Below are 26013 nucleotides of genomic sequence, written 5' to 3' on the forward strand. Positions count from 1 at the left end.
CCTCCGCCGCATCTGCTCCCAGGATGAGGCATTCCACTCCCGTACATCTCAGTTGTCCTCGTTTTTTCAAGGACCGTAACTTCCCCTCCTCGGTGGTCGAGAACGCCCTCAACCGTGTCTCCCACATCTCCCGCACCTCATCCCTCACACCCCGTCCACGCAATAAAAACCAAAAAAGAATCCCCCTCGTCCTCACGTACCACCCCACCAACCTCCGGATCCAACGCATCATCCTCCGACACTTCCGCCATCTGCAATCCGACCCCACCACCAAAGACATCTTTCCCTCCCCACCTTTATCTGCTTTCCGGAGGGACAACTCTCTCCGTGACTCCCTTGTCCGCTCCACACTCCCCTCCAGCTCCACCACACCCGGCACTTTTCCCTGCAACCGCAGGAAGTGCTACACCTGCCCCCATACCTCCTCCCTCACCCCCATCCCAGGCCCCAAGAAGACTTTCCACATCAAGCAGATGTTCACCTGCACATCTGCCAATGTGGTATACTGCATCCGCTGTACCCGGTGTGGCTTCCTCTACATCGGGGAAACCAAGCGGAGACTCGGGGACCGCTTTGCAGAACACCTACGCTCGGTTCGCAACAAACAACTGCACCTCCCAGTCGCGAACCATTTCAACTCCCCCTCCCATTCCTCAGACGACATGTCCATCCTGGGCCTCCTGCAGTGCCACAACGATGCCACCCGAAGGTTGCAGGAACAGCAACTCATATTCCGCTTGGGAACCCTGCAGCCCAATGGTATCAATGTGGATTTCACAAGTTTCAAAATCTCCCCTCCCCCCACCGCATCCCAAAACCAGTCCAGCTCGTCCCTGCCTCCCTAACCTGTTCTTCCTCCCACCTATCCCCTCCTCCCACCTCAAGCCGCACCTCCATCTCCTACCGACCAACCTCATCCCGCCCCCTTGACCTGTCCGTCCTCCCTGGACTGACCTATCCCCTTCCTAACTCCCTACCTACACTCACCTTTCCTGGCCCCATCCCCGCCTCTTCGACCTGTTTGTTTCCTCTCCACCTATCCTCTCCTCTATCCCTCTTCTATCCGCCTCCCACTCTCTCCCTATTTATTTCAAAACCCCCTTCCCCTCCCCCTTTTCTGATGAAGGGTCTAGGCCCGAAACGTCAGCCTCTCTGCTCCTATGATGCTGCTTGGCCTGCTGTGTTCATCCAGCCCTGCACCTTGTTGTCTCGGATTCTCCAGCATCTGCAGTTCCTACTATCTATGACTGATACAATGTTGTTTTCTATATGTTAACCTTATGGAACACAAATCATGAAGACTGTGTTCTGGTTGGGGCAGATTTCTTGAAGTTTATTAACAACACTACCAAGGTACATAGATAATGACATAACAAGTCTCAGACTTAAGTGTAATCTGGGTTCTGTGATTACTGTTACATAGTTGGCTAACTGATACACAGATTGCAATTAGCTGATTGGAGTGACTGACGAAATGATAAGTGTGATAGAGTCCTATATTACAGCAAAGGTTCACTAGGCTGCTATCAGGGATGGGGAGAAAGACTGGATACAGAGAGGATATTTTCCCTGGTTGGGGAATCCTGAACGAGGGGGCACACAGTCTCAGGATACAGGGTGGGCCATTTTGGACTGAGATGAGGAAAAATTTCTTCACTCAAAGGTAGTGAACCTGTGGAACTCTATTACCGAAGACCTTGGAGGTCAAGGTACTGAATATATTCAAGCAAGGGATAGATTTTTTTTAGATTCCAAATGTATTGAGGGGTTATAGGGAAAAAAAAACAGGAATATGGCATGAGATAAGAGGATCAGCTATGATCGAGTAGACTCAAAGAGCTGAATTGCCTTCTCCTGATCCTAGTTTCTCTTTCATGAAGTTATATAGCTGTCTTAAAGGTGTATTGCCTTCCTGGGATTTATGGAATAATACAACAGTGAGCTCCTGGACATCTTTCCCAATACGATCAAGACATCCTGAGCAGCTGCCTCTGCCATATCCCTCCCTTCCTCTAACCCATGGACCAGACTTCCTCCAAAACTCCCCTCCAACCAAACCTCAGCCCTGAATTTCTCTACTTCTTCTTCCACCTCCACTCTTAGCAAGTTCATTTTGCACCTGAGAACCCTCTTCCTTCTACATAGAATCTGTTCCCAATAACCACTGACCATGCCAAGTCCTTGTGAGTGATGTCTCTCTCTTGAGGTTGTCTTTGTCTCCTTTAAATTTCTCAGTGACTATCTTTTATTCATGGCCCAAGGAATTGGACTAACCTATCAAACCTCTTCCATGATTTAAAGACCTCCATTAGGTCACTGAGCATTCAGTTTTGTAAACAAAACAAAGTGTGCATTTATATAGAGACAGTAGGAACTGCCGATGCTGGAGTCTGAGATAACAAGGTGTAGAGCTGGATGATCACAGCAGGCCAAGCAGCATCAGAGGAGCAGGAAAACTGACGTTTCGGGTCTGGACCCTTCTTCAGAGAAAGGGTCCAGATCCGAAAAGTCAGCTTTCCCCTCCTCTGATGCTGCCTGGCCTGCTGTGTTCATCCAGCTCTACACCTTGTTATCAGTGCATTTATATAGCATCTTTCACAACCACTGAGCATCCCAAAGCTCTTTACAGTCAATGAAGTATTCTTGAACTGTTGGAAATGCGGCAGGCAGTTTGAGCACAGCTCCTGTAAAACAGCTCGGTGATAATGAATGGATGTGGGAGCTTGGAGCTCGAACAAGCTGTGTACTACATCACCTGGGGAGGCTCCTGTTTGTGAAAAGGAAAAGCAGAAAATTCCTCATCTGGGCGAGCAAGTGCAAGGGAAAGCTTTTCCCATTTACCGTTGGGCTTAGAGTTGATCTATCCAAAACAAAGGCAATTGAGTCAAAGGATATTTGCTGAAATCTCAGTGAAGCACCAGTTCCCATTAACTGGAACATTGCATCAACACTCAGGGTCTTCTGAATTGATCCCCTGCCTATGGTCTTACTGTGAGCACACAAGTATATTTAGGAAACGCTGAGGTTGTTATCCAAGCAATCATCTCCAGTCAGGGGATCTTGACCTTTCTGTGGATCCCATTTGTCTCAGTCAGTGTGAGGTTGAGGAGAGGCAGTGGAGCTGAAACCTCAGATGTTTGACAGAGATGCTCGTCATCCTGATTAATCTGTGTATTCCACTGACCTCAGTGTCTGACCTCATTGCACTCCTGAGGTCACAGTTAATTGGTTCTGCATACTGGTTTAAATAATAGCTTCCCTCTGGTATGATGCTGTCAAAAACATTTGAACACCCCACTGTTGTAAAACAGAATCCATTTATCAACTTTAAAAACAAGAATCTTTTGAACCTATCAACTACAGTGAGAAAAACAGAAAGTGAAAGAGCGGGGGAAGGACTGACTTGTCTTTAGTGTCTCTCTCTTCTTTCCTCCACTCTCAATCCCAATAACAAACTCATATGCCTTTATTTACACCTGTTGTGACCAAAGGATGGAACAGGATGGTTATTGCGTAGAAGAAAGCTATTCAGCCCATCGTGTCTACAGAAGTTCTCTCTCAAAGAGAGTGAGCTACCCAGTGACATTCCCCAAGCAACATGGCACTAAGATTTTGAGACCCTGTGAGCATCAACATCTGGTTCAGGCCCCTCAAAGTGTTCTTTAGTTACAAGAACTTTTAAGTCCATAACTTTGTCCTTTTTTCATTCATTTAATGTCTTTGCACTGAGCTCAGTTTGTACAATATGGTGATAGCCTCTATGTTAAAATACTTATCCTAATGTTCAAAACTCACTGCAGTCTTCCCCCCTCTGTAACCTCCAGCCCTGAAACTCTCCAAAATATTCAAACATGACAAATCCTTTTGTCCCACCAATGGCGGCTATGCCTTCATTTGTTTTAATCCTAAACTCTGGAAGTCAGGCCTCTGTGGGCTACTCTGTCTCCACCTCCCTACTCTCCTGCAACCTCTTCCCCAAATTTCTTTGATAATGCTTTTAGTGACCCCCTTGTAATATCAGCTGCTTTGTTTGATTCGGTGTACATTTTTCATCCTGGCCAAAAAAATGTAGGGTAACTTTCAATCACACAACACATTGTTGTTGTAATTACTTGATCTGACTATTGCCGTGCATTTGAGTGTATGCAATAAAGAAGTTCAAGGATTTTGGTTACCTGAAGGGGCAGGGACTCGCTCCCAGTGAATTCCTGATTCTTTCTCCTGGGTCCAGCCACACATTCCGTGGTCAAAGTTGCAGCTGTTCATCAAAACGTCTGCCAATTAAACAAAGCGCAAAAACACCGGTCATTTATTTCAGTCACTCTTGTATAGCTATAAAGGGGTCAACCACTCACTGCTGCCTTCAACAGTAGGCCTGCAGTCGGCCTGATATTTGGGGGGTTCACCCTTTGCCTGTACAAATATGGCAGTGTGGGATCCCTTCTCATAAGGGGGCAATAGTGGCAGTAATATTGTGGGAATGAGAGGCAATAGGAGGAGTTTACCAAGACAGAGGGTGAAATTTAACCCCAGTAGTGAGAGCCTCACCCACTGACTACAGAGCCAGCAAGAGCCCTGTGTTGCCTCCTTTGGGGATTGTCCATTAGGTTACACAGCCAGCTGTGGACCCCCACTGGGCCAAAGACCAGCAGGCAAAGCCTTGCCCACCAGCCTCCCCAAACTCCTGCTGGCCAATCAGAAGGAGACAGCTGCTCATTGCCTCTAGTGCCACTGGGAGAATACTGGTGGCTACCAGTAGTGCACCCACCCCAACCCCGGAAATCGAGGATCTACCAGCAATGTTGGCCACAGGTGAGTGAGGGCAAAGTGGGTACCTCACAGCGTGAATTGTGCAGGGTGGCTGGCAGCAAGAGCTAGAGAGTGGCTTTCACAGCTCCCTTCTTCTCCAAGGCCAGGTTCCCCAATCAGGCACTGAGTCCCATGGAAACCAGTTTGCTTGATAGTCTCTCTACATGGCAACTCCTCCTCCATCCCCTGCTGGGTGAATTCCAGATGTGCTGAGATAAGTAGACATTCACTACCCACTTAAAGGCATTTGAAGGCAGCAGAACAGGTAGATAAAGGTATTTGAGAAGGCATGTGTGATACCTGCCTTTATAAGTCAAAGCATTGAATACAAGAGCAAGAAGATTATTGTTTGGAGCTGGATATAACATTAGTTAGGCTATAGCTGGAGTATTGTGTGCAGTTCTGGTCACCACACTATAGGAAGAATGTGATTGCATTAGAGGAGGTGCAGAGATTGACCAGGATGTTGGCTGAGCTGCAGCGATTCAGCTATGAAGAGACACTTAAATGGGCTGGGGTAGTTTTCCTTAGAGCAGAGAAGGCTGAGGGGACACCTGATTGAGGCACACAAAGTTCTAAGGGCACAGACAGGGCAGATAGGGAGAAACATTTCCCTTTAGATGTGTGGTCTACATTATTGGGGGCGCAGTTTTAAGGTCAGGAGCTGGAGGTTTAGAAGGTGATTGGAAGCAAATAAAATTAGAGAGTGGTAGGCATTTGGAATCACCACCTAAAAGGGTGACACAGAAACCCTCAAGACATTTAAGAAGTATTTAGATGAACGCTCGAAACTCCACGGCATACAGGTCTAACGGCAAAGTGCTGGAAAATGGGATTGGAATAGATGGGTGTTTGATGACCCATCGTGGGCACAATGGGCCGAAAGGTCTCTATCCATGCAGTAAAATCTCAATGCGTCTCTGAATATAAAGGGGCTCAGTTGGTGACAGGATATGGGAAGCTGTCCACCTGCCTTCCCTCCCAGCTCCTACCCACAGAAAGAAACAAGAAAGCAGCAGGACCCCGTTCCACCACCCTCCCACTCAATGGTATATCCACTGCCTCCAAACGTGGCTCAAGCGAGGGCATTAACATTAAATTCTGACAGTTATAGTACCCATATCTCCTAGCCTCAAAAGTCAGATATTAAGAGAATTTGGCATTAACATAAAAGCAATAAGAGACAGGGGAAAATGTTCCGAAATGTTGATAGACAGCCTGATAAATCAAGATAGTATTAATAAAGTTTACATACTTTATTAAACTTTGCTGACAAAATAACATAGGTTTATCTGTGATAACAAGGTGTAGAGCTGGAGGAACACAGCAGACCAAGCAACAGAGAAGCAGGAAAGCTGACGTTTCGGGCCTAGACCCTTCTTCAGAAATGGGGGAGGGGAAGGGGGTTCTGAAATAAATAGGGAGAGAGGGGGAGGCGGATAGAAGATGGATAGAGGAGAAGATAGGTGGAGAGGAGACAGACAGGTCAAAGAGGCGGGGATGGAGCCAATAAAGATGAGTATAGGTAGGGAGTTAGGGAGGGGATAGGTCAGTCCAGGGAGGACGGACAGGTCAAGGGGCGGATGATGCTAGTAGGTAGGAGATGGGGGTGGGGCTTGAAGTGGGAGGAGGGGATAGGTGGGAGGAAGGACAGGTTAGGGAGGCGGGGACAAGCTGGGCTGGTTTTGGGATGCGGTAGGGGGAGTGGAGATTTTGAAGCTTGTGAAGTCCACATTGATACCATTGGGCTGCAGGGTTCCCAAGCAAAATATGAGGTGCTGTTCCTGCAACCTTCGGGTGGCATCGTTGTGGCACTGCAGGAGGCCCAGGATGGACATGTCATCTGAGGAATGGGAGGGGGGAGTTGAAATGGTTCGCGACTGGGAGGTGCAGTTGTTTAGTGCGAACCGAGCGTAGGTGTTCCGCAAAGTGGTCCCCAAGCCTCCACTTGGTTTCCCCGATGTAGAGGAGGCCACAACGGGAACAGCAGATACAGTATACCACATAGCAGATGTGCAGGTGAACATCTGCTTAATGTGGAAAGTCTTCTTGGGGCCTGGGATGGGGGTGAGGGGGGAGGTGTAGGGGCAGGTGTAGCACTTCCTGCGGTTGCAGGGAAAAGTGCCGGGTGTGGTGGGGCTGGAGGGGAGTGTGGAGCGGACAAGGGAGTCATGGAGAGAGTGGTCCCTCCGGAAAGCAGATAACGGTGGGGAGGGAAAGATGTCTTTGGCGGTGGGGTCGGATTGCAGATGGCGGAAGTGTCGGAGGATGATGCGTTGGATCCGGAGGTTAGTGGGGTGGTACGTGAGGAGGAGGGGGATTCTGTTTTGGTTGTTATTGTGGGGAGGGGGTGTGAGGGATGAGTTGCAGGAAATGCGGGAGACATGGTCAAGGGCGTTCTCGACCACTGAGGGGGGGGAAGTTGCGGTCCTTGAAAAACGAGGACATCTGAGATGTTTGGGAGTGGAATGTCTCATCCTGGGAACAGATGTGGCGGAGGCGAAGGAATTGGGAATAGGGGATGGCATTTTTGCAGGAAAGTGGGTGGGAGGAGGTGTATTCTAGGTAGCTGTGGGAGTCGGTGGGCTTGAAATGGATATCGGTTTCCAGGTGGTTGCCAGAGATGGAAACAGAGAGGTCCAGGAAGGAGAGAGAGTTATCAGAGATGGTCCAGGTGAACTTAAGGTTGGGGTGGAAGGTGTTGGTGAAGTGGATGAACTGTTCGAGCTCCTCGTGGGAGCATGAGGCAGCACCGATACGGTCATCAATGTAACGGAGGAAGAGGTGGGGTTTAGGGCCAGTGTAGCTTCGGAAGAGGGATTGTTCCACGTAACCTACAAAGAGGCAGGCATAGCTTGGGGCCATGCGGGTATCCATGGCCACCCCCTTTGTAGGAAGTGGGAGGAATTGAAAGAGAATTTGTTGAGGGTGAGGACGAGTTCGGCGAAGCGGATGAGGGTGTCAGTGGAGGGGGACCAGTCGGGCATGCGGGACAGGAAGAAGTGGAGGCCCTTTAGGCGATTTGTATGGGGAATGCAGGTGTATAGGGACTGGACATCGATGGTAAAGAGGAGGTGTTGGGGACCAGGGAATTGAAAGTTTTGGAGGAGGAGGAGGGCGTGGGTGGTGTCACGGACGTAGGTGGGGAGTTCCTGGACGAAGGGGGAGAAAATGGAGTCGAGATAGGTGGAGATAAGTTCGGTGGGGCAGGAGCAGGTGGAGACAATGGGTCGACCAAGGCAGTCAGGTTTGTGGATTTTGGGAAGGAGATAGAAACAGGCGGTGCGGGGCTGGGGAATGATGAGGTTAGAGGCTGTGGGCGGGCCAGGTGCCAACTCTCCGACACCTCCTCCTACCGCCCCCTTGATCATGATCCCACCCCCGACCACCAAGCCATTATCCCCCAAACCATCCACAACCTCATCACTTCAGGTGACCTCCCACCCATAGCCTCTTATCTCCACCTATCTCGACTTTTATCTTGCCTGGTCAGAGCCCTGCCAGATCCAAATGGAGCATGAATGGCAACATCAGAATAAATACCTTGGTCATCCCTTGCATCATTCTCCTCCGCAGTAATCCCCTTCTCAATATCCAGAAGGCCAAATAAGGCCCCATTCCCTCCAGGCTGACGTGGGACTGCAAAATAAATGAAGAACTCTTAGACACAACAAAAGCCTAATCACGTTCACACAGTGCTTTAGCTGAGAGGAGCATACTGAACAAAGCACACCATTTTTACTCATCGACCCTCCTTATCCTGTCCCAGACTTGATAGGCTGAATGGCTTCTTTCTGCATTGTAGGGATTCTATGACGTAGTCTACAGTTGGGTCACTCATTTATCCGAGAGGGCTTAAGAGTCCTCAGCCTAGCATCTCTTCCAAAAGTGGGTATCCCTAACAGTGCAACGTTGCATTGAAGTGTCAGTCTTGATGATAAGTTCAAACTCTCTGCAGTAAGGCTTAAACCCACAACATCTGACTCAGAGTTAAAGTTGCTACTAAGGTAGCCATGTAATATACTGCAGATCCAAGGTTTCGGAATGGGAAAAGGTACCAACAGAACCTGAGTGAAGAGAAGGACAGGGTTTAAAAAAAGGAGGAATTGTACTTCATTCCAGCTACAAAAGTACCAATCCATCAATGTTCATGCTTGCAGGGGATTCAAAGAAGTAAGAATAATATTAATGTAAAGTCAGCAACTAGATGTGCTTCTTTTTAAACAAAAATTCATCCTTGGCAAGCACATCAGGCTGAGGCACCAATTGAATTCTACTTGTGTCTCTGGTTTTAGTGCTGAAATATACTGTGCAGAATGTCTTCCCTCACTGCCAAGATTCCATGAGCTGTAATGAAGTGGCCACAGTAAAATACGTGGCATGCCATAGCTATGGGAGAGGGACTTCTTTCATTCCTCTTTGTGAGATTATTAAATCCAACCTGCCATTTGAGACATCTTCCCTTTTAGAATCACACCGCAAGCTGTCGAAGTCGAGTTATCTTTGGTGAATTCCAGTCGAATGAGATGTAGAGTTATATCACACCGATGGCTGGTATTCAGTGAGCCAGCTGCAGGCCAGGGTTTAAGCCGTAAACTGAAGGTCAGTCACCACCTCACACTATCCAAATCCTAGTCATAATCCAAGCAGTAGGAGTGACATTCAAACTTAACGGCCTCTCTCATTCTCCTTGACAAGTCAAAAATCACACAATACCAGGTTATAGTCCAACAGGTTTATTTGAAGACACAAGCTTTTGGAGTCAGAGATAGTAGGAACTGCAGATGCTGGAGAATCCGAGACAACAAGGTGCAGAGCTGGATGAACACAGCAGGCCAAGCAGCATTATAGGAGCAGAATCGCTCCTTCTGCAGGTGTCAGTGAGAGAGGTGGCATCAGACACAGAATTTACAAGCAAAAGGTCAAAGGGTCATAGAACTGGCACGAATGTGCTGAACAAACATAAGATGACTGTTAAATCTTTAATCAGTTGGAAAGGATTAATATGCAAATCTCAGAATTTCTTTCAGAATCTCTCAGAATTTAGTTGCCCTGAGACAACTAAAGGTTTTATCAGCTTCCTCAGTATAACAGAGGTGATATTCCAGGTCAGACAATGCATTTTAGGTGTGAGGCATTGTTTAGAATCTGGCTGCATATCAACTTGGAGTCAGACTGGGAGTCGCCTTCAAACAACTGCCAAACCTTAAACAAACCATTGTTTACAGCAAACTACCAATCCTTTAGGACAACATCGACCACAACACCACACAACCCTGTCACGGCAACCTCTCCAAGACATGTCAGATCATCAACATGGACACTACCATCACACATGGGAATACCACCCACCATATGCACGGCAGGTACACATGTAACTCGGCCAAAGTTATCTATCTCATATGCTGCAGGCAAGGATGCCCCGAGGCATGGTATATTGGCGACCCCACGCAGACGCTACGATAATGGATGAATAGACACCTCGCAACAATCGCCAGACAGGGATGTTCCCGCCCAGTGGGGGAACACTTCAGCGGTCAGGACATTCTGCCTCAGTTCTTCAGGTAAATGGACTTTAGGATACGCAATAACGCAGAGTCGCCGAGCAGAGGCTGATAGTCAAATTCAATGCCCCTGAGGAGAGCCTCAACTGTGATCTTGGGTTCATGTCGCACTACAGGTGACCCTACCACACTATACAATCTCTCTCTCTCTCACACACACACACACACACACACACACAATCTGTTTCTATAGAGCAATGTTTTTCAATCTACATTCAAATTTGAGACTGGGTGGACAGAAAGTTGGATGCACACTGAGGTAATGGAGACTGTTCTTTCAAGAGACCAAATAACCTGTTAGCGATGAAAAGCTCAATGATTTATCGGTTTTGCAAGAAACTGGAAGGAATTGAGGAATTTAACCCACACATACTGGTAAAAATCTCACCCAACAAAAACAGAACATGGTTTATTCAGTTATTGTAAGCCTCTGATCCACTTCCTTCCTGTACTTTCTTCATTCAGTAAACTTTCTATTAATGGGACCAGGAGTATAGCGGGTGATTGAATATTCTGGTTGATCAAGAGGTTCACATATCAATGTAAAAACTCACACTAAGTAATAGAAACATAAAGCAAGGGGTATACACATCACTGTTATACTTTATTTACTGCATAAATCACTTAAATAATAAAGCAACTTTGTCCTAAATAAAACTTACCAAAAGACAGCCTTCTCATTTGCACCCTCAACTGACTACTCGGACATCACGGAGATTGTCATAATACAATAAACTCCTGGTATTTGAGGTGTTTAATATTTGTCAGTTTATCGACAGTGCTGCCTCGTAAGTTGCAGGTTGAAACAAAGTTCGCTATAATTCATTCACAGGAAATAGGCATTGCTGATCAGGCCAAATGTACTTGCCTCTAAGGTTTTGGAGTAGATTTGTAGCTCGGGTTCTGGGTGTTGAGGTTGGTTGGCTCGCCGAGCTGGTTTGTTGTTCCGCAGACGTTTCGTTGCCATGCTGGGTAACATCATCAGTGCAGCCTCCGATGAAGCATCGGTGTGTTTTCCTGCCTGGTTTTTAAACTCTGGAGTCCGTCGAGCTGTAATTGCCCTTGAGAAGGTGGTTGTGCAGAGCCACCTTCTGGATCCACTAAAGTCTGGGGGTGTAGTTACGTCCGCTGTGCTGGGTGGGATTTGGGAGTTTCAGAGTTGTAACCCATCACGAGTGATGGAATGTCAAAATATTGCCAAGTCAGGGTGGCATGTTTTGACCTTTCCATCACATTGGAAAAAAAAGAGATGCGGGAAAACATGCACGCTCATCAATAAACAAACACCCAAAGCGCTCAGATCCCAGGTTTACCTTCTATAAATACTGAAATAGATTTGTACAGAATCCACCTATAGAATAATCCAGTACTGTACACAGAATCTGTATTCTATTTTACTTCACAGTTTGTACATCTCAGCAAGAGGTACCCAGGAGCATACTCATTTAAGAGTAAGCAGTGGACCTTCTCAAGCCAACCCTGGTTGAGATGAAGACAAAATATGAGAGCAGTTCTTGGAATGTCAACTGGGATGTAAACCCAATGGAGTTGACGAAAGCTTTCATAATAGGGTTACAGTATGGTAACGCTATCTCAATTGGATGGATTACATGGCACTACTGAGGTAGAATCTCGACACTGCAAAATAGTACAAAACAATAGCCAGATAATCTGAGACAACAAGGTGTAAAGCTGGATGAACACAGCAGGTCAAGCAGCATCAGAGGAGCAGGAAAGCTGACGTTTCGGGCCTAGACCCTTCTTCAGAAAATCAGTCCATTTGACATTTCACATTTTTTGTTTAAAATGTATGTTGATTTTAATAGATGGACACTTTTCTATTGCCCATTCTACTTCATTAAACAAAATCAGCATCAACCCCATTACCTTAGTTAAATTCTTCTATTAAACAATCTGCTCCTGACTACGACTTTCCATTTTACTTGATGGACAATGTTCCGTGTGGTTTCCAAAGGGTTAAAAAGTAAATTACTGCATTAGGAAAAGTTTGGAAAACTTGGGAGATGTGATAGGTTAGCAAACCCCCAGGCTGATGGCCATAATAACCACAGAGAAATGTCTTCTTTTCAGAATACCAATGGCCTCTGTCTCACTTCAGGATATAGCATAGATTTACCTATAATACATTATCCAGCATTAAATACACATCTCATTATCAGATAGGAGGTCACGACATGACATTAGCCTCACTGTCCTGATATACAGATCAAAAATCACTGGAGAAAGGTTTTTCTCTATTAATAAAAATCATTTACAGTTTCACTACACTTAGCACAGAAGGGTGGCACAGTGGCTCAGTGGTTAGCACTGCTGTGTCACAGCACCAGGGACCTGGGTTCAATTCCACCCTCGGGTGACTGTCTTTGTGGACTTTGCATATTCTCCCCGTGTCTGTGTAGGTTTCCTCCCACAGTCCAAAGATGTGCAAGTTAGGTGGACTGGCCATAGTATCCACGGATGTGCAGGCTAGGTGGGTTACCCATGGGAGATGCAGGGAATGTGGGACAGGGAGGGTGCGTCTGTGTGGGATGCTCCTCAGAGGGTCAGTGTAGATTCAATGAGTCAAATGACCTACTTCCACACTATAGGAATTCTATGATTCAGAGCAAAGATTTCCCCATGAATCAAAGATGGATCTTTATGTTTTTCCCTGTAAGTGTCCTGAACTGCATTCATTATGGTCACTATAATGATGAGCGGTTCTTTTACCACGATTAGCAATAATTAGAAAAATACTTGTTAAATGTTATCTAAGAACATGAAGGAATATATCACTGCTAAACTGCCAAATATCATGGGCTTGTTTAGGGACAGATTTGTCATTTACATGGCAGCCGCAATCAACTTCAAGAGCAGTATCTCCGTTCCCAACCCAACCACTTCCTGTCTCTCATAGCTGTAACCACAATGTGACCCTCAGGAGTTCCAAGAAATTCCACAAACAGGCTGGGATTCATTCCCTGTTAACATAACTGCTGCCTGAAATAGACCAGGATTTGGCTCTGTGCTGTCAAGAAATTGGCACAGAATATAAGAAGCAACACCAAGAATGCCAAAACTAAACTTAAGAGAGGAAACAGGCCATATACATTGTTTTATACCAGTCATCTCTAGTTAACTCAACAGTTCCTACTCCAGCAACAGGAAGCCTGTTCCTGGGCCAAGGTGGTGGGTTAGTGGGATGTCAGGCTTTAGCTAAGACAAATGTTTATGCCAGTTTGATGACATAGTAGAAGTCCTTGTGATAGAGCCCCACACGGGGCTTCTACCTATCTGCTCCTTATACAGCTGAGCTGTTGATGGACACTGAAGCTTACAACTACCTCAAAAAGAAGGCAGGAGACCTGAAGGGTGGTGTCAGGAGTGCACAGCATTCACAGAGGCCAGCCAGCAGGGGAAAGGTGTGTATGTGTGGCAGTGAGGGTGGTTGTTGTGTGGGATTCAGTATTCAAAATCCTCAACAAGCTATAAGACCATATTGGATCAGCCATGATTTGACTGAATGGTGGAGCGGACTCAAGGGGCGAAATGGCCTGGAGCTGATCCTGTTTTTTTGATCTTATGGTCTTATAAGATGTAGGAGCAGAAGCAGGCCATTCAGCCCATCGACTCTTCTCCACCAATCAATGAGATCATGGCCTATCTGATATTCCTCAACTTCAACTGGGACTGGCAGAGGGGCAGGTGGACAAGCAATTTGGCACCATCAGCTGATGAAAAGTTGTTTCTGCTGGTCGGGGAGTCTAAAGCATGGGATCATAGTCTCACGATAAAGTACCAAATGTTTACAACTGAGACAAAGAGAAATTACTTCACTCAAATGATTATGAACTTTCAGGGTTTCTACCTCAGAGTGTTGTGGATGCTCCAACGTTGAACATATTTTAGGCTGAGATAAGACATATATTTGGCCTCAAAGAATCAAGGGCATGTAGGGCACAGTTGAGATAGCCCAAGATCAGCCATGAATCTGTCAGATGGTGTAGTCCCATTATCATTTCTTGAGTTCTTGCAGCCACTTGACTAATTCCATCCCATCCCTGGGCCATGTTTTGCAAAGGTGGAGTGGGGTGTGAGATGCAGAGCTACAGACCCACAAGAGACAGAAATTTTCCTAATCAACCTGTTCAGAGATGTCATTACACATTTCAGGAGCAGCTGGGACTTGAACCTGAGCCCCCTGGCGCAGATGTAGGGACACTACCAAAGGAAACCACCCCAGCCTCCATCCCACTCCATCCCCTCACAAGAGAGGTGGTCAGGCTGCAAAGACTTTTCCTGTTCTTCAATTTAGCGAGAGAATGTGTTTATCCTGCACTTACTGGTCATGACTTCCTGCAGCTCCCTCTGAGTTACTGGGCCATCTATTGAGTCTCCAGCTCAAGATTGAGCCTGCCCTCTGGCCATTAACTGACCAATTTTGCTCAATAAGACTCCTCCTAAACCCACAATCACCACCATCTACGAGGACAAGGGCAGCAGATACATGAGGGAAAACCACCAGCTGCAAGTTCCCCTCCAAGCCGCTTGCCATCCTGACTTGAAAATATATCACTGTTCCTTCACTGTCACTGGGTCAAAATCCTGGCATTTACTCCCTAAGGGCATTCTGGTCAACCTACAGCATTTGAACTGATGTGGTTCAGAAAGGCAGCTCACCACATTCTCAAGGGCAATAAATGCTGGCCCAGCCAGGAATGCCCACATCCCATGTATGAATAGAAAAAAAATTAGGAGAATTCACCAGTGAGTAGCTGCCTCCACACAAGGTAAGATTCTGACCCCAATTTGACCCCAATAGCAGAATCTGGAACCCAGGACAATATTATTGAACCGTTGGGAGACTGTGCAGGTATGAAGATGAGAAAATCGCTGACAAAAAGGAGGACAGAGTTGAACTAAAGACTGAATTACTATTGGTTAGTATCTTTTACTCCAGTTATCCCTGTTCACTTTGCACTTGCTTTTTTTCACATTTTGGTTTTGATTAAAAAATAACAATTTTCTGTTCCCTAATGACACAGTCAGATGCACGTTCAGTCATTTAGAGGAGATTCCAAAGTGCACATGGACTATTGCAAAATTCTCTCGTATGTTAGTGAAAACACTGACATAGTTTCTATTTGAAAGAACTTTCTTGTTTGAAAAATGTTCTTGCAAAGAGAGTCACAAAGATGTTATCAACAAATTAATGATCCTCAGAAAAGGAATTCATTGCATGCCAGGGGCTTAAAGAAACCTCCAAAATGATAAAAGAGCTGTTTAAATGCAACTTCTGTCTGTCTTAATGATGTCTCCAATTCTTTGGGGAAATCCAATTGAATTATAATCCAAAAGTAACTTGCTAAAAAGCATGCACTAACCAGGGTGCTGAAAAATGCAGGATTCTCAACAAGGTGTGGGCTACATTAATCATATCTACAATCAGTCAACAACTTAAGAACATAGCAACATGATTAGGCCACTCAGCCTCTCGAGTCTATTTTGCTGCTTAATTAGATAGTGATCTCTACCTCAATTCCATATTTCTCTATACCTTTACCTAACCAAAATCTATTAATCTCAGTTTTAAAGTTCAATTGACTAAGCATTTGCAGCATTTTGGTGGAGAGATTGCCAATACTCTCTGTGTTAAAAGGTTCGATTGTGTGGGCTAAAAGCTATGTTCAGTGTAGGCAAAAGGAGTTTGTCCATGCATTGCATGTTTTTCATTCTAAAGGAGTTAGGCCCATCCCTGCTGCATTCTCCATGGCAACGTCCTGACCAATCAGAGCCTTTCTGCCTGATCTGAGGTTAGTCAACTAGCCATTAACAGATAAGGTCCATGCCAACCATGGTCCAACCAAGCAGCATCCTTTCTCATGCTGTATAAATTGGTGTTCCCTTTCAAAGTTTGGTTTCTTGCATCAATGTCCTGATGACTGCAAGATAAAAACCTTCAACTTCGTGTCTCTTTTTAGCACTGTAATAGGTGCTTCCTGAGATCACCCTGAGTGCCTTGGTTCTGGATGGATTCCCTCACCAAGGGAAATAGCTTCACTGTGTGTACAGATAGAATACCCTTTAACATTTTTAACACCTTGATGAGATTGTCCCTTAATCTTCTAAATCCAGGGGGTTTGTGCAGCCTAATGCAGGATCTGAGCAATCTGTTATATTGCCCTCTCTGCTGCCCCCTTTGTTGAGAGAGGGTATATATTAAGTCAGTTTAACAATGGCTGCCTGTAAATTGAGAATGTGTTAGCCTTGTTCAGTGCAATGCACAACAAATATAAGCCCTGGTTATGCAACTATAATTTAATCTTTTAAGCTGTAACATCACATCTATGCTACACTCATCCAAGGTCACTATATCCTTACTGTGCTGCATTACAGAAGCCTGAATGCAGTCCTCCAGATGGGAGCTGACCAAGTCTTTACACAATTGATTCATTGCTTCCAGTCCCTACAACATTAAATACTTGGCTTTGCAGGTTTCCATTGTGCTCAGCCAGATAACCCTGGCTTTAATAATGTCTTGGTTCCTCGATTTGCCCTCATTTGTTTCTCTTTAGCAGCAAGGACATTCCAATGGCTCTGATCATGGTGTTTACAAAACACGACTGTGTGTATGACTCAATGAGAACCTTAGGTTTAAATGCTTCAAGCTGCAGGAAGTCCCTGAGCAGCTGCAATGTAACAGATACATTGAAAGCCGTCAGTTCCAACACCTCAAGCATGGAATAGAATTCGTTCAGTCCAGTGACACATGAACACATAACAATAACACATTTTCAGAACCTGGCAATGGGAACAGTGCACACTTAACCCAAGGAGTTCTTGGATCTAGCGATGTGCAATAATTGCAGCACATGCTACTTCATCTCTTTTGCACTGTCTTTGACAAAGTAAAAACCCACCTTAAACTACTTTAAGCCATACATGGCAGATCTAGCTCAGTGACTCCATTCTAAACACCTTGGTTGACACTGAGGGAATGCAGCATTGTTAGAGCAACTGCCCTGTATGTCTTGCCTTGGCCTCTTTGACAGCATTATTTCAAAGAAAAGGAAAATATTTATTCCTCCAGCAACATCACAAAATAGATAGCCTGGTGGTTATCATGGCGGTCTATGAAAAGTGGCTTCAGTGCTTCCTACATTACATTAGTGATTACACTTCAAAAGGCACCTTATAAAAATAAAATTTTTCCTTTGACAAAACAAAAATTGACTCAAAGTACTAACATTTCTCTGCCTCATAAATACCTGAATACAGTTGTGATTTTTGAAAATATCCCGCTTATAACCCAACTTGTCTGTTACTCTATCTCCGATTCATGTTTTTCACATCACGAGAAAAATCACTTTCCCAAAGACAGGGCTTAACAAAGCATCTCCCACCAACATGAGAGTGAATGTTATAAAGGCTGTGGCAATACTCACTGAAAACATCTCCTCTTTGCCGGGGCACCTCATTAGGGATCCTGTTGTCCACAGTTGCAGCTGTGCTTGAGCTTGTGGTTGAGGCTATAGTTGAGGTTGTGGTCATGGGTACAGTTGAGGTTGTGGTTGAGGCTATAGTTGAGGTTGTGGTCGAGGCTATAGTTGAGGCTGTGGTCAAGGATGTGGTGCTATCTCTACTTGCAGTAGTGATGGGATTTTGCGTTTTGACCTCTGGCTTGTAGGTGATGACTGGGGGGGTATTAATTCTCCGGGCTGGGGTCACTGGGATTGGTTTCCTCACAGTGGTTGTCGGGGTAGTAATCTCCAGATCAACACTGTTCATAGTTTTATTGTCTTTGGGTGGAATTGGAAAAAATGGCAACTTTCCATTGATTATCCTCCTGTCAGCTGAAAGATAAGAGTGAAAATGTAATTGATGAGTTGTAAACTGCTTTACAAATGTTAGACCATAACTCACTTTGCTCACTATATTTTATTAAATATATGCCTCACCCATTGGTATGCTGATATAGTGGAACAGGGCTAGGTGGCTTCACACTCTTTATTTCTCACTCAGCATGGTTTTTCATTTTGATTTTGAGGTAACTTTTCTCAGATATGTAAGCAAAGATGACTGGGAACAATTTCTGACCTCAGCAGGATGGTGAGTTTCTTTCTCTTGTGTTTGTTCATTCCAAAGCTAACAAGGTTATAACATTTCACTTTACTTGAAATGGATGATCACTTTGTGCATTTAACATTGTACTGATCGACTTTAAAACAACTTGCACATTCAATTTCTAAGATGGAGATGTTAGTGCAACAAAATTTTGATAGGTTTGAGGAGAAACTAGAAACTAGGATGAGGGGAGAAGGGAACGGAAGGTCACAATGGTAGATTGAGATGAGTAAAGATGAGAGGAGGGTGGATTGTAGCAGTAACACTGGCACGGGCCTTTTGGGCAAAATGGCCTTTTTCTTTGTGCCATTATGCAATCTTTAGATTTGTAAGGAGCTGCAGGCATAAGTCAACCTCAGTCCAAACAATTTGTTCACCTTAGAACAGGGTTTCGTTACTGCATCAACTCCTTTTTCAAATCTAATATTAGACTCTCAGAACCAGCAACATCGGAGATGATTATTCAGTAGTATTTAATGAAAATTGAGTGACTAATTTCTGGGTCTTAACTGCGTACTCGTGTGTGCTCATATTTATAGAGACGGACTGAAGCAATTGCAAATGTTGATAAAGGCACATAATTTATAGAGTTTATTTCTCTGACATGGAGGAACATGAAGTCTAGGCTCCACTTATAATCTCGGTCTTTGGCCATCTAAACTATAACATTAGCAGGACAAATTCCATTGGAATGCAAGAAACTATTCATAGGTGAGAGACGTTGATCAGAGAGCCCTGCTTGAGTTGGTATACATACGTGTGCAGCTGAAACCGCTCCCCCTGTAGCCGGTTATACACTTGCATTTGTACAAGCCTGGTGTGTTCTGACAAGTCGCAAAAGCACTGCATTTATGTGTCCTCCTTGCACACTCATCAACATCTGGATGGAAAGGAACAAAATGGGTCAATCTGGTCTTTCATCCTGCATAAATATCATGGCCAAACATTCACTAATCTCTTAGAAAATACAACACAGAACCAGGCCATTCGGTTCAACTGGTCCATGCTGGTGTTTATGTTTCATTTCCACCCTACTTTACCTAACCTCCTATTGTAAAGTTAGTATAGTCCTACCACACCATAGGGCTGTTCTTGAATTAGAGGGACATGACTGGTGGTGGTTTAACCTGATGGTCCCCAAGCCTCAGGGGAAGGGAGACTTTGACAAGGTGAGTCCTTCATGGTAACCTCAGCCAGAGCAGGAACTGAACCTGCGCTGTTGACATTACTCTGCAACACAGACTAGATGGGGCCAACAAACTGACACCCATAATTATCTAGCCTCCACTTAAATGCCTCTGCACCTTAACTTTTACTATATTCTAAACACGCACTGGGTAAAGAAGCTTCTCCTGAGAACCTTAGCGAATTGGTTAAGTGCCTGCGATCTGCAGCATTAGAACTCCCAACATGTGAAAAATCCTCTCTCCATCTATGCTATAAATCCTCCATAACTTCCTCAACCCCTAAGTCCTGTCAGCCTTTTCTTTTCTAGAGGGAAGAGCTCTAGTCTGTTCAGTCATTTCTGATTTTATAATTTCTTAGGCCCAATATTGCCCTTGAAAATATCTTTGTGCACCTTGACCTGTGTCTCTATATTCTATTTTTGTAATGGGCACCCACTATAAGGCTCAAGAACATTCAGCTGAATGGAAAGACTAACACGCTGCCAGCATAATAAAGGCCTATCTAGTATTTTTCTCCCATGGCTTGATGTCATCACCATTACAGAGTCCAATTTCTAAAGGTTGTTCAGGTACCCATAGGAAAGGGCCTCATTATTATCTCAACTTTTCCTCTCACTTAAATTTAACATTGGAATCTCAAAAACAGAGAGAGAGTAAAAAGAAGAGGGTGATAATTTTGGAACAGAGTTTATATAAATCTGTAAGTTTTTGAATATTTAAACTGCACAATCAGTAAGTTTTGAGAAAATAGTGTGTGGGCCTGTTTGATTTACCAGCCGTTAGAGAAACCTTTCATTTCTGAAAGTAAAATAACAAAGTCCTTTAATTGGTTAGGATTTTAGGCTGTGGCACATTGTAGAATCAAGTGACCGAGGCAGCCCAAGAAATAACAAGAGTCACTGCTAATTCTTCAAGTTAAGGCTTTTATGTAGGAGAGAAGGTGTTTCTTGAGCGATAAATTGAGAGAGAGATGGGCAACGTTGGGGGTATGAACATAGTCAAAATCAAGCACTCCCAGGTGAGATGAGACCGGGATACTTGCACAGTAAAAGACACTCCCCCTTACATTTAATTTTCTACGCTGAGTTTAACTGTGTGGGGGATGAGAGTGTCGGACTGGGACAGAGGTGGCAGCTCAGACGAATCATGCCTCCCATGTACATGCACCTTCCAGCAGGGGTCAATGTGGAGCAGGAATCAGAGTCAGGGCGAGACAGAGAAGTAACCAGATTTTCAGGGTCACAGATTGTGGATCCAACAGAGGAGTGCAACACCTCCTAATGAGTCTAGAATAGAGGAGACCATAATATTATCAGACCATAGCATTGCTCTCTCATTAGAGAGCCAACAACTGGTGGTAAGGGGAGAGGTTGAGAAAGGAGAGTCCTTTACAGTAACCTCCACTAAGGCAGGAATCGAACCCAGGCTACTGGCATCACCCAGCCTGATAAACCACTGAGCCAACTGACCTCCAGCATGTCATAAGACCATAAGCTATAGGAGCAGACTTAGGCCATTCAGCCCATCGAGCCTGATCTGCCATTTAATCATGGCTGATATGTTTCTCAACCCCATTTTCCTGCCTTCTCCCTGTAACTCTTGATGCCCTAACCAATCAAGAACCAAACTATCTCTGTCTTAAAAACACTCAGTGACTTGGCCTCCACAGCTTTCTACGGCAATGAGTTCCACAGGTTAAACATCCTCTGGCTGAAGAAATTCCTCTTCATCTCAGTTCTAAGGCTGTGCCCTCAACTGTTGTTTTGCCTATACCAGCACATCTTAGACAAGGGGCCAAAACCGCTTAGAATTTTCCAAATGCAGTCTGACCAGAACCTTGTACTGCTGAGACTGTATATCTCTGCTCTTGTGTTCAAGCTCTCTTGAAATGAATGCCAACATTGCATTTACCTCCTAACTAACAACTGAGCCTGCATGTTAACTTTAAGAGAATCCTGAAGGAGGACTCCCAAGTCCCTTTCTGCTTCAAATTTCTGAAGCCTTTCCCCATTTAACAAATAGTCTGCGTCTCTATTCTTCCTACCAAAGTGCATAATCTCACACTTTCCCATATTGTATTCCATCTGCCACTTCTTTGCCCATTCTCCTAGCCTGTCCAAGTCCTTCTGCAACCTCCCCACTTCCTCAACACTACCTCTCCCTCCACCTATCTTTGTGTCATCTGCAAACCTAGCAACAATGCTTTCAGTTCCTTCGTCCAGATCATTAACGTATAACATTAATAGTTGCGGTCCCAACACAGAACCCTGCGGAACTCCACTAGTCACCAGCTGTCTTCCTGAATGAGACTCCTTTATTCCTACTGTCTGCCTTCTGCCTGTCAGCCAATCCTCTATCCATACCAGTACCTTACCCATAACACATGAGCTCTTATTTAGTAGCCTCCTGTGTGGCACATTGTCAAAGGCCTTCTGGAAATCCAAATACATCATGGCCACTGGCTCACCTTTGTCTAACTTGCGTGTCCTCCTAACAGATTCGTCAGGCATGATCTCCCCTTGATGAAGCTGACATGGGAACATAACAGCAGTAGCAAGCTATTTGGCTTTTCAAGCATGCCCCCCTATTCTTAAGGCCAAGGCTGATCTGGTTGTGGTCAAAGCTCCACTTTCCTGTCTGTCATGCCATAACCCATGATTGATTTTCTGACTGACAAAGCATTCTAAATAAAAACTGAAAGAACTGTGGATGCTGTAAATCAGGAACAAAAACAAAGCTGCTGGAATAGCTCAGCAGGTCTGGCAGCATCTGTGAAGGAAAAAACAGAGTTAACGTTTTGGGTCCGGTGACCCTTCCTCAGAACTAATGGTGGCTGGGAAAACGTCAGTTTATACGCAGAAAATAGGGAGGTGGGTGGGGTAGGGAGTAAACAATAGGATAGAGCCCAAAGAGAGAGAAAGAAGTTGGACAAAGGACTTGCTAACGATCAGGCTGGGAGGGTGAGTAGTTGTTAATGGGGACTGTTAGTGACTAACAACAGGGGGTGTGTAGTGGCAGGCTATGTGGTAACAAGGCCTGGTGTGTGGGGTGGGGGGCTGGGACATGGGAGAGTTTAGGCCCTAAAATTATTGAACTCGATATTGAGTCCGGAGGGCTGTAGGGTCCCCATGCGGAAGATGAGGTGTTGTTCCCCCACCTTGCGTTGGGCTTCACTGGAACACTGTAGCAAGCCGGAGACAGAGATGTTGGCCAGGGAACAGGGAGGTGCGTTAAAGGAAAAAATCAATCTAGCTGCCTTGAAAAAAAATTTACAGAATCCAGCTTTCACTACATCTGGGGAAGAGAATTCCACACTCTAACCACATTTTGAGAAATGTTTTTCAGAGCAGCCAAACTGAAAGAAGTACAGGTAAATAAGAAGCATCCAGTTGTTTTATTGCACCAGCATTTTGTGTCTGTCACAAACATAGTGTCATAGAGTTCTACAGCACGGAAACAGACACTTCGGTCGAACTCGTCCGTGCCAACTAGATATCCTAAATAAATGTAGTCCTATTTGCTAGCATTTGGCCCAAATCACTCTTAACCCTTCCTATTCATATACCCATCCAGATGCCTTTTAAACGTTGTAATTGTACCCGACTCCACCACTTCCTCTGGCAGCTCGTTCCATACATGCACCACCCTCTGCGTGAAAAAGTTGCCCCTTAGGGCCCTTTTAAATCTTTCCCCTCTCACCTTAAACCTATGCCCTCTAGTTTTGCACACCCCCACCCCGGGGAAAAGACCTTGTCTATTTACACTATTCTTGCCCCTCGTGATTTTACAAGCCTCTATAAGGTCACCCCTCAGCCTCTGATGCTTCGCGGAAAATAGCCCCAGCCTATTCAGCTCCTCCCTATAGCTCAAACTCTCCAATCCTGGCAACATCCTTATAAATCTTTTCTGAACCCTTTCAAGTTTTGCAACATCTTTCCTATAGCAGGGAAACCAGAATTGCACACAGTATTCCAACAGTAGCCTAACCAATGTTCTGTACAGCCGCAACATGACCTCCCAAATCCTATACTCAATGCACTGACTAATAAAGGCAAGTATACCAAATGCTTTCTTCACTATCCTATCTACCTGCGACTCCACTTTCAAAGAACTATGAACCTGCACTCCAAGGTCTTTTTGTTAAGCAACACTCCCCAGGACCTTACCATTAAGTGTATAAGTCCTGCCCTGATTTGCATTTCCAAAATGCAGCACTTCACATTTATCTAAATTAAACTTCATCTGATCAAGATCTCGTTGTACTCTGAGGTAACCTTCTTCACTGTCCACTACACCTCCTATTTTGATGTCATCTACAAACTTACTAACCATGTCTCCTATGCTCACATCCAAGTCATTTATATAAATGATGATGTGAAGGTGCCAGTGTTGGACTGGGGTGGACAAGGTCAGAAATCACACGACACCAGGTTATAGTCCGACAGATTTATTTGAAAGCACAAATTTTCAGAGCATAGCCCCTTCGTCAGGTGAAGTGAGCAAGAAGCCCACAGCACACCGAATTTATAAGTAAAAGATCAAAGAGTCACACAACTGATGAGGATGTACTAAACAAACCTAAGAGGCTGTTGAATCTTTAATCAGTTACAAGATTTTAATTGATTAATATGTTTATGTTAATCCCCGCATTTCTTTCAAGTGACCGCCCTGAGTGATGAAAAGCCGTGGACACAGCACCGATCCTTGTGGTACACCGCTGATCACAGGCCCCCAGTCTTAAAAGCAACACCCCACCACCACCCTCTCTCCTCTACCTTCAAGCCAGTTCTGTATCCAAATGGCTAGTTCTCCTTGTCTTCCATGTGATCTCTCCTTGCTAACCAGTCTACCATGAGGAACCTTGTCGAACGCCTTACTGAAGTCCATATATATCACACCACCACTATGCCCTCATGAAGCCTCTTTGTTACTTCTTCAAAACACTCAATCAAGTTAGTGAGGCACATTTTCCCAAGCACAAAGCCATGTTGACTATCCCCAATCAGTCCTGGCCTTTCCAAATACATGTAAATCCTGTCCCTCAGGATTCCTTCAAGCATTTGCCCTCCACTGACATCAGGCTCACCAGTCTATAGTTTTCTGGCTTTTCCTTACCACCTTTCTTAAATAGTAGCACCACATCAGCCAACCTCCAGTCTTCCACACCTCACCTGTGACTATCAATGATACAAATATCTCAGCAAGGGGCCCAGCAATCACTTCCCTAACTTCCCACGAATTCTAGGGTACACCTGATTGGTTCCTGGGGATTTATTCATCTTTATGCTTTTTAAGACATCCAGCACCTTCTTCTCTGTAATATGGACATTTTTCAAGATTTTGCTATTTATTTCCTCATGTTCTCTATTTTCCATATCCTTCTCCATAGTAAACACTGAAACAAAATACTCATTTAGTATTTCCCCCATCTCCTGCAGTTCCACACATAGGTGGTCTTGCTGATCTTTAAGTGGCCCCCCTATTCTCTCCCTGGTTACCATTTTGTCCTTCATGTATGTGCAGAATCCCTTTGGATTTTCCTTAACCCTATTTGCCCTCCTGATTTCCCTCTTAAGGATACTCCTACTGTCTTTATACTCTTCTAGGGATTCACTTGATCTCTGCTGTCTATATTTGACATATGCTACCTTCTTATTCTTGACCAAAACCTCAATTTCTCTAGTCTTCCAGCATTCCCTACACCTACCAGCTTTGTCCTTCAGCCTAACAGGAATGTACTATCTCTGGACTCTTATTATCTCATTTTGTCAGGGATTTTGTTATAAAACAAATGACAATGCAGAGTGAGTGCATGACAGTGTGTTGTTAGAGGTGATTCTGCAATCCAGCACTCCCAGCTGGAAACACAGTCTGAGTGGAGAATTTCTGGTTTTCTGTCTATTAAAATACCCAACAGCCATGCTCCAAATATCTGAATAGGATGACAAGAGCTCTGTCCATTTCTACATAGACTTACCTAGACACCTGTATTTGCCATTGAAGTACCTCAGTTCAAAGCCATCATGACATTTGCAGTAGTAACTTCCAAAGGTATTGATGCATTTCCGAAATCTTGGACACACAACACTTCCTGTGGCACATTCATCGACATCTGAAAGGACACCAACAAGCGTTTAGTAGCAGTTGTTAGTTAAATCAGTTCAGCGGATAATCACAGTTTACATCTCTGAAAGGCTGAGCCAGGGGTCACATCAGCAAGCTCTGCTGACCTTCCAAACCAAGCTCTCCTGACCTTCCAAACCAAGCTATTAACAGGATGGGAGATAGTAGGAACTGCAGATGCTGGTGAATCCGAGACAACAAGGTGC

At 44.9% G+C, this 26013-nt stretch overlaps 1 protein-coding gene across 2 annotated transcripts in view; it reads right to left on the reverse strand.

Annotated features, from left to right (window-relative positions):
* npnta (nephronectin a) overlaps positions 1 to 26013 on the reverse strand; it is a 72791-nt gene that overhangs the window by 14303 nt on the left and 32475 nt on the right. For both annotated transcript variants that reach the window (XM_048598651.1, XM_048598656.1), the window contains 5 exons: positions 25662 to 25796; positions 19255 to 19377; positions 17819 to 18226; positions 8353 to 8448; positions 4176 to 4274 (listed from right to left, as the gene is read on the reverse strand). In XM_048598651.1, the coding sequence (XP_048454608.1) occupies positions 4176 to 4274; positions 8353 to 8448; positions 17819 to 18226; positions 19255 to 19377; positions 25662 to 25796 (861 nt within the window). The remainder of the gene's footprint in view (positions 1 to 4175; positions 4275 to 8352; positions 8449 to 17818; positions 18227 to 19254; positions 19378 to 25661; positions 25797 to 26013) is intronic.

The sequence above is a fragment of the Rhincodon typus genome, chromosome 1 (genome assembly GCF_021869965.1).
Source record: "Rhincodon typus isolate 14 chromosome 1, sRhiTyp1.1, whole genome shotgun sequence".
Lineage (NCBI taxonomy): Eukaryota > Metazoa > Chordata > Chondrichthyes > Orectolobiformes > Rhincodontidae > Rhincodon > Rhincodon typus.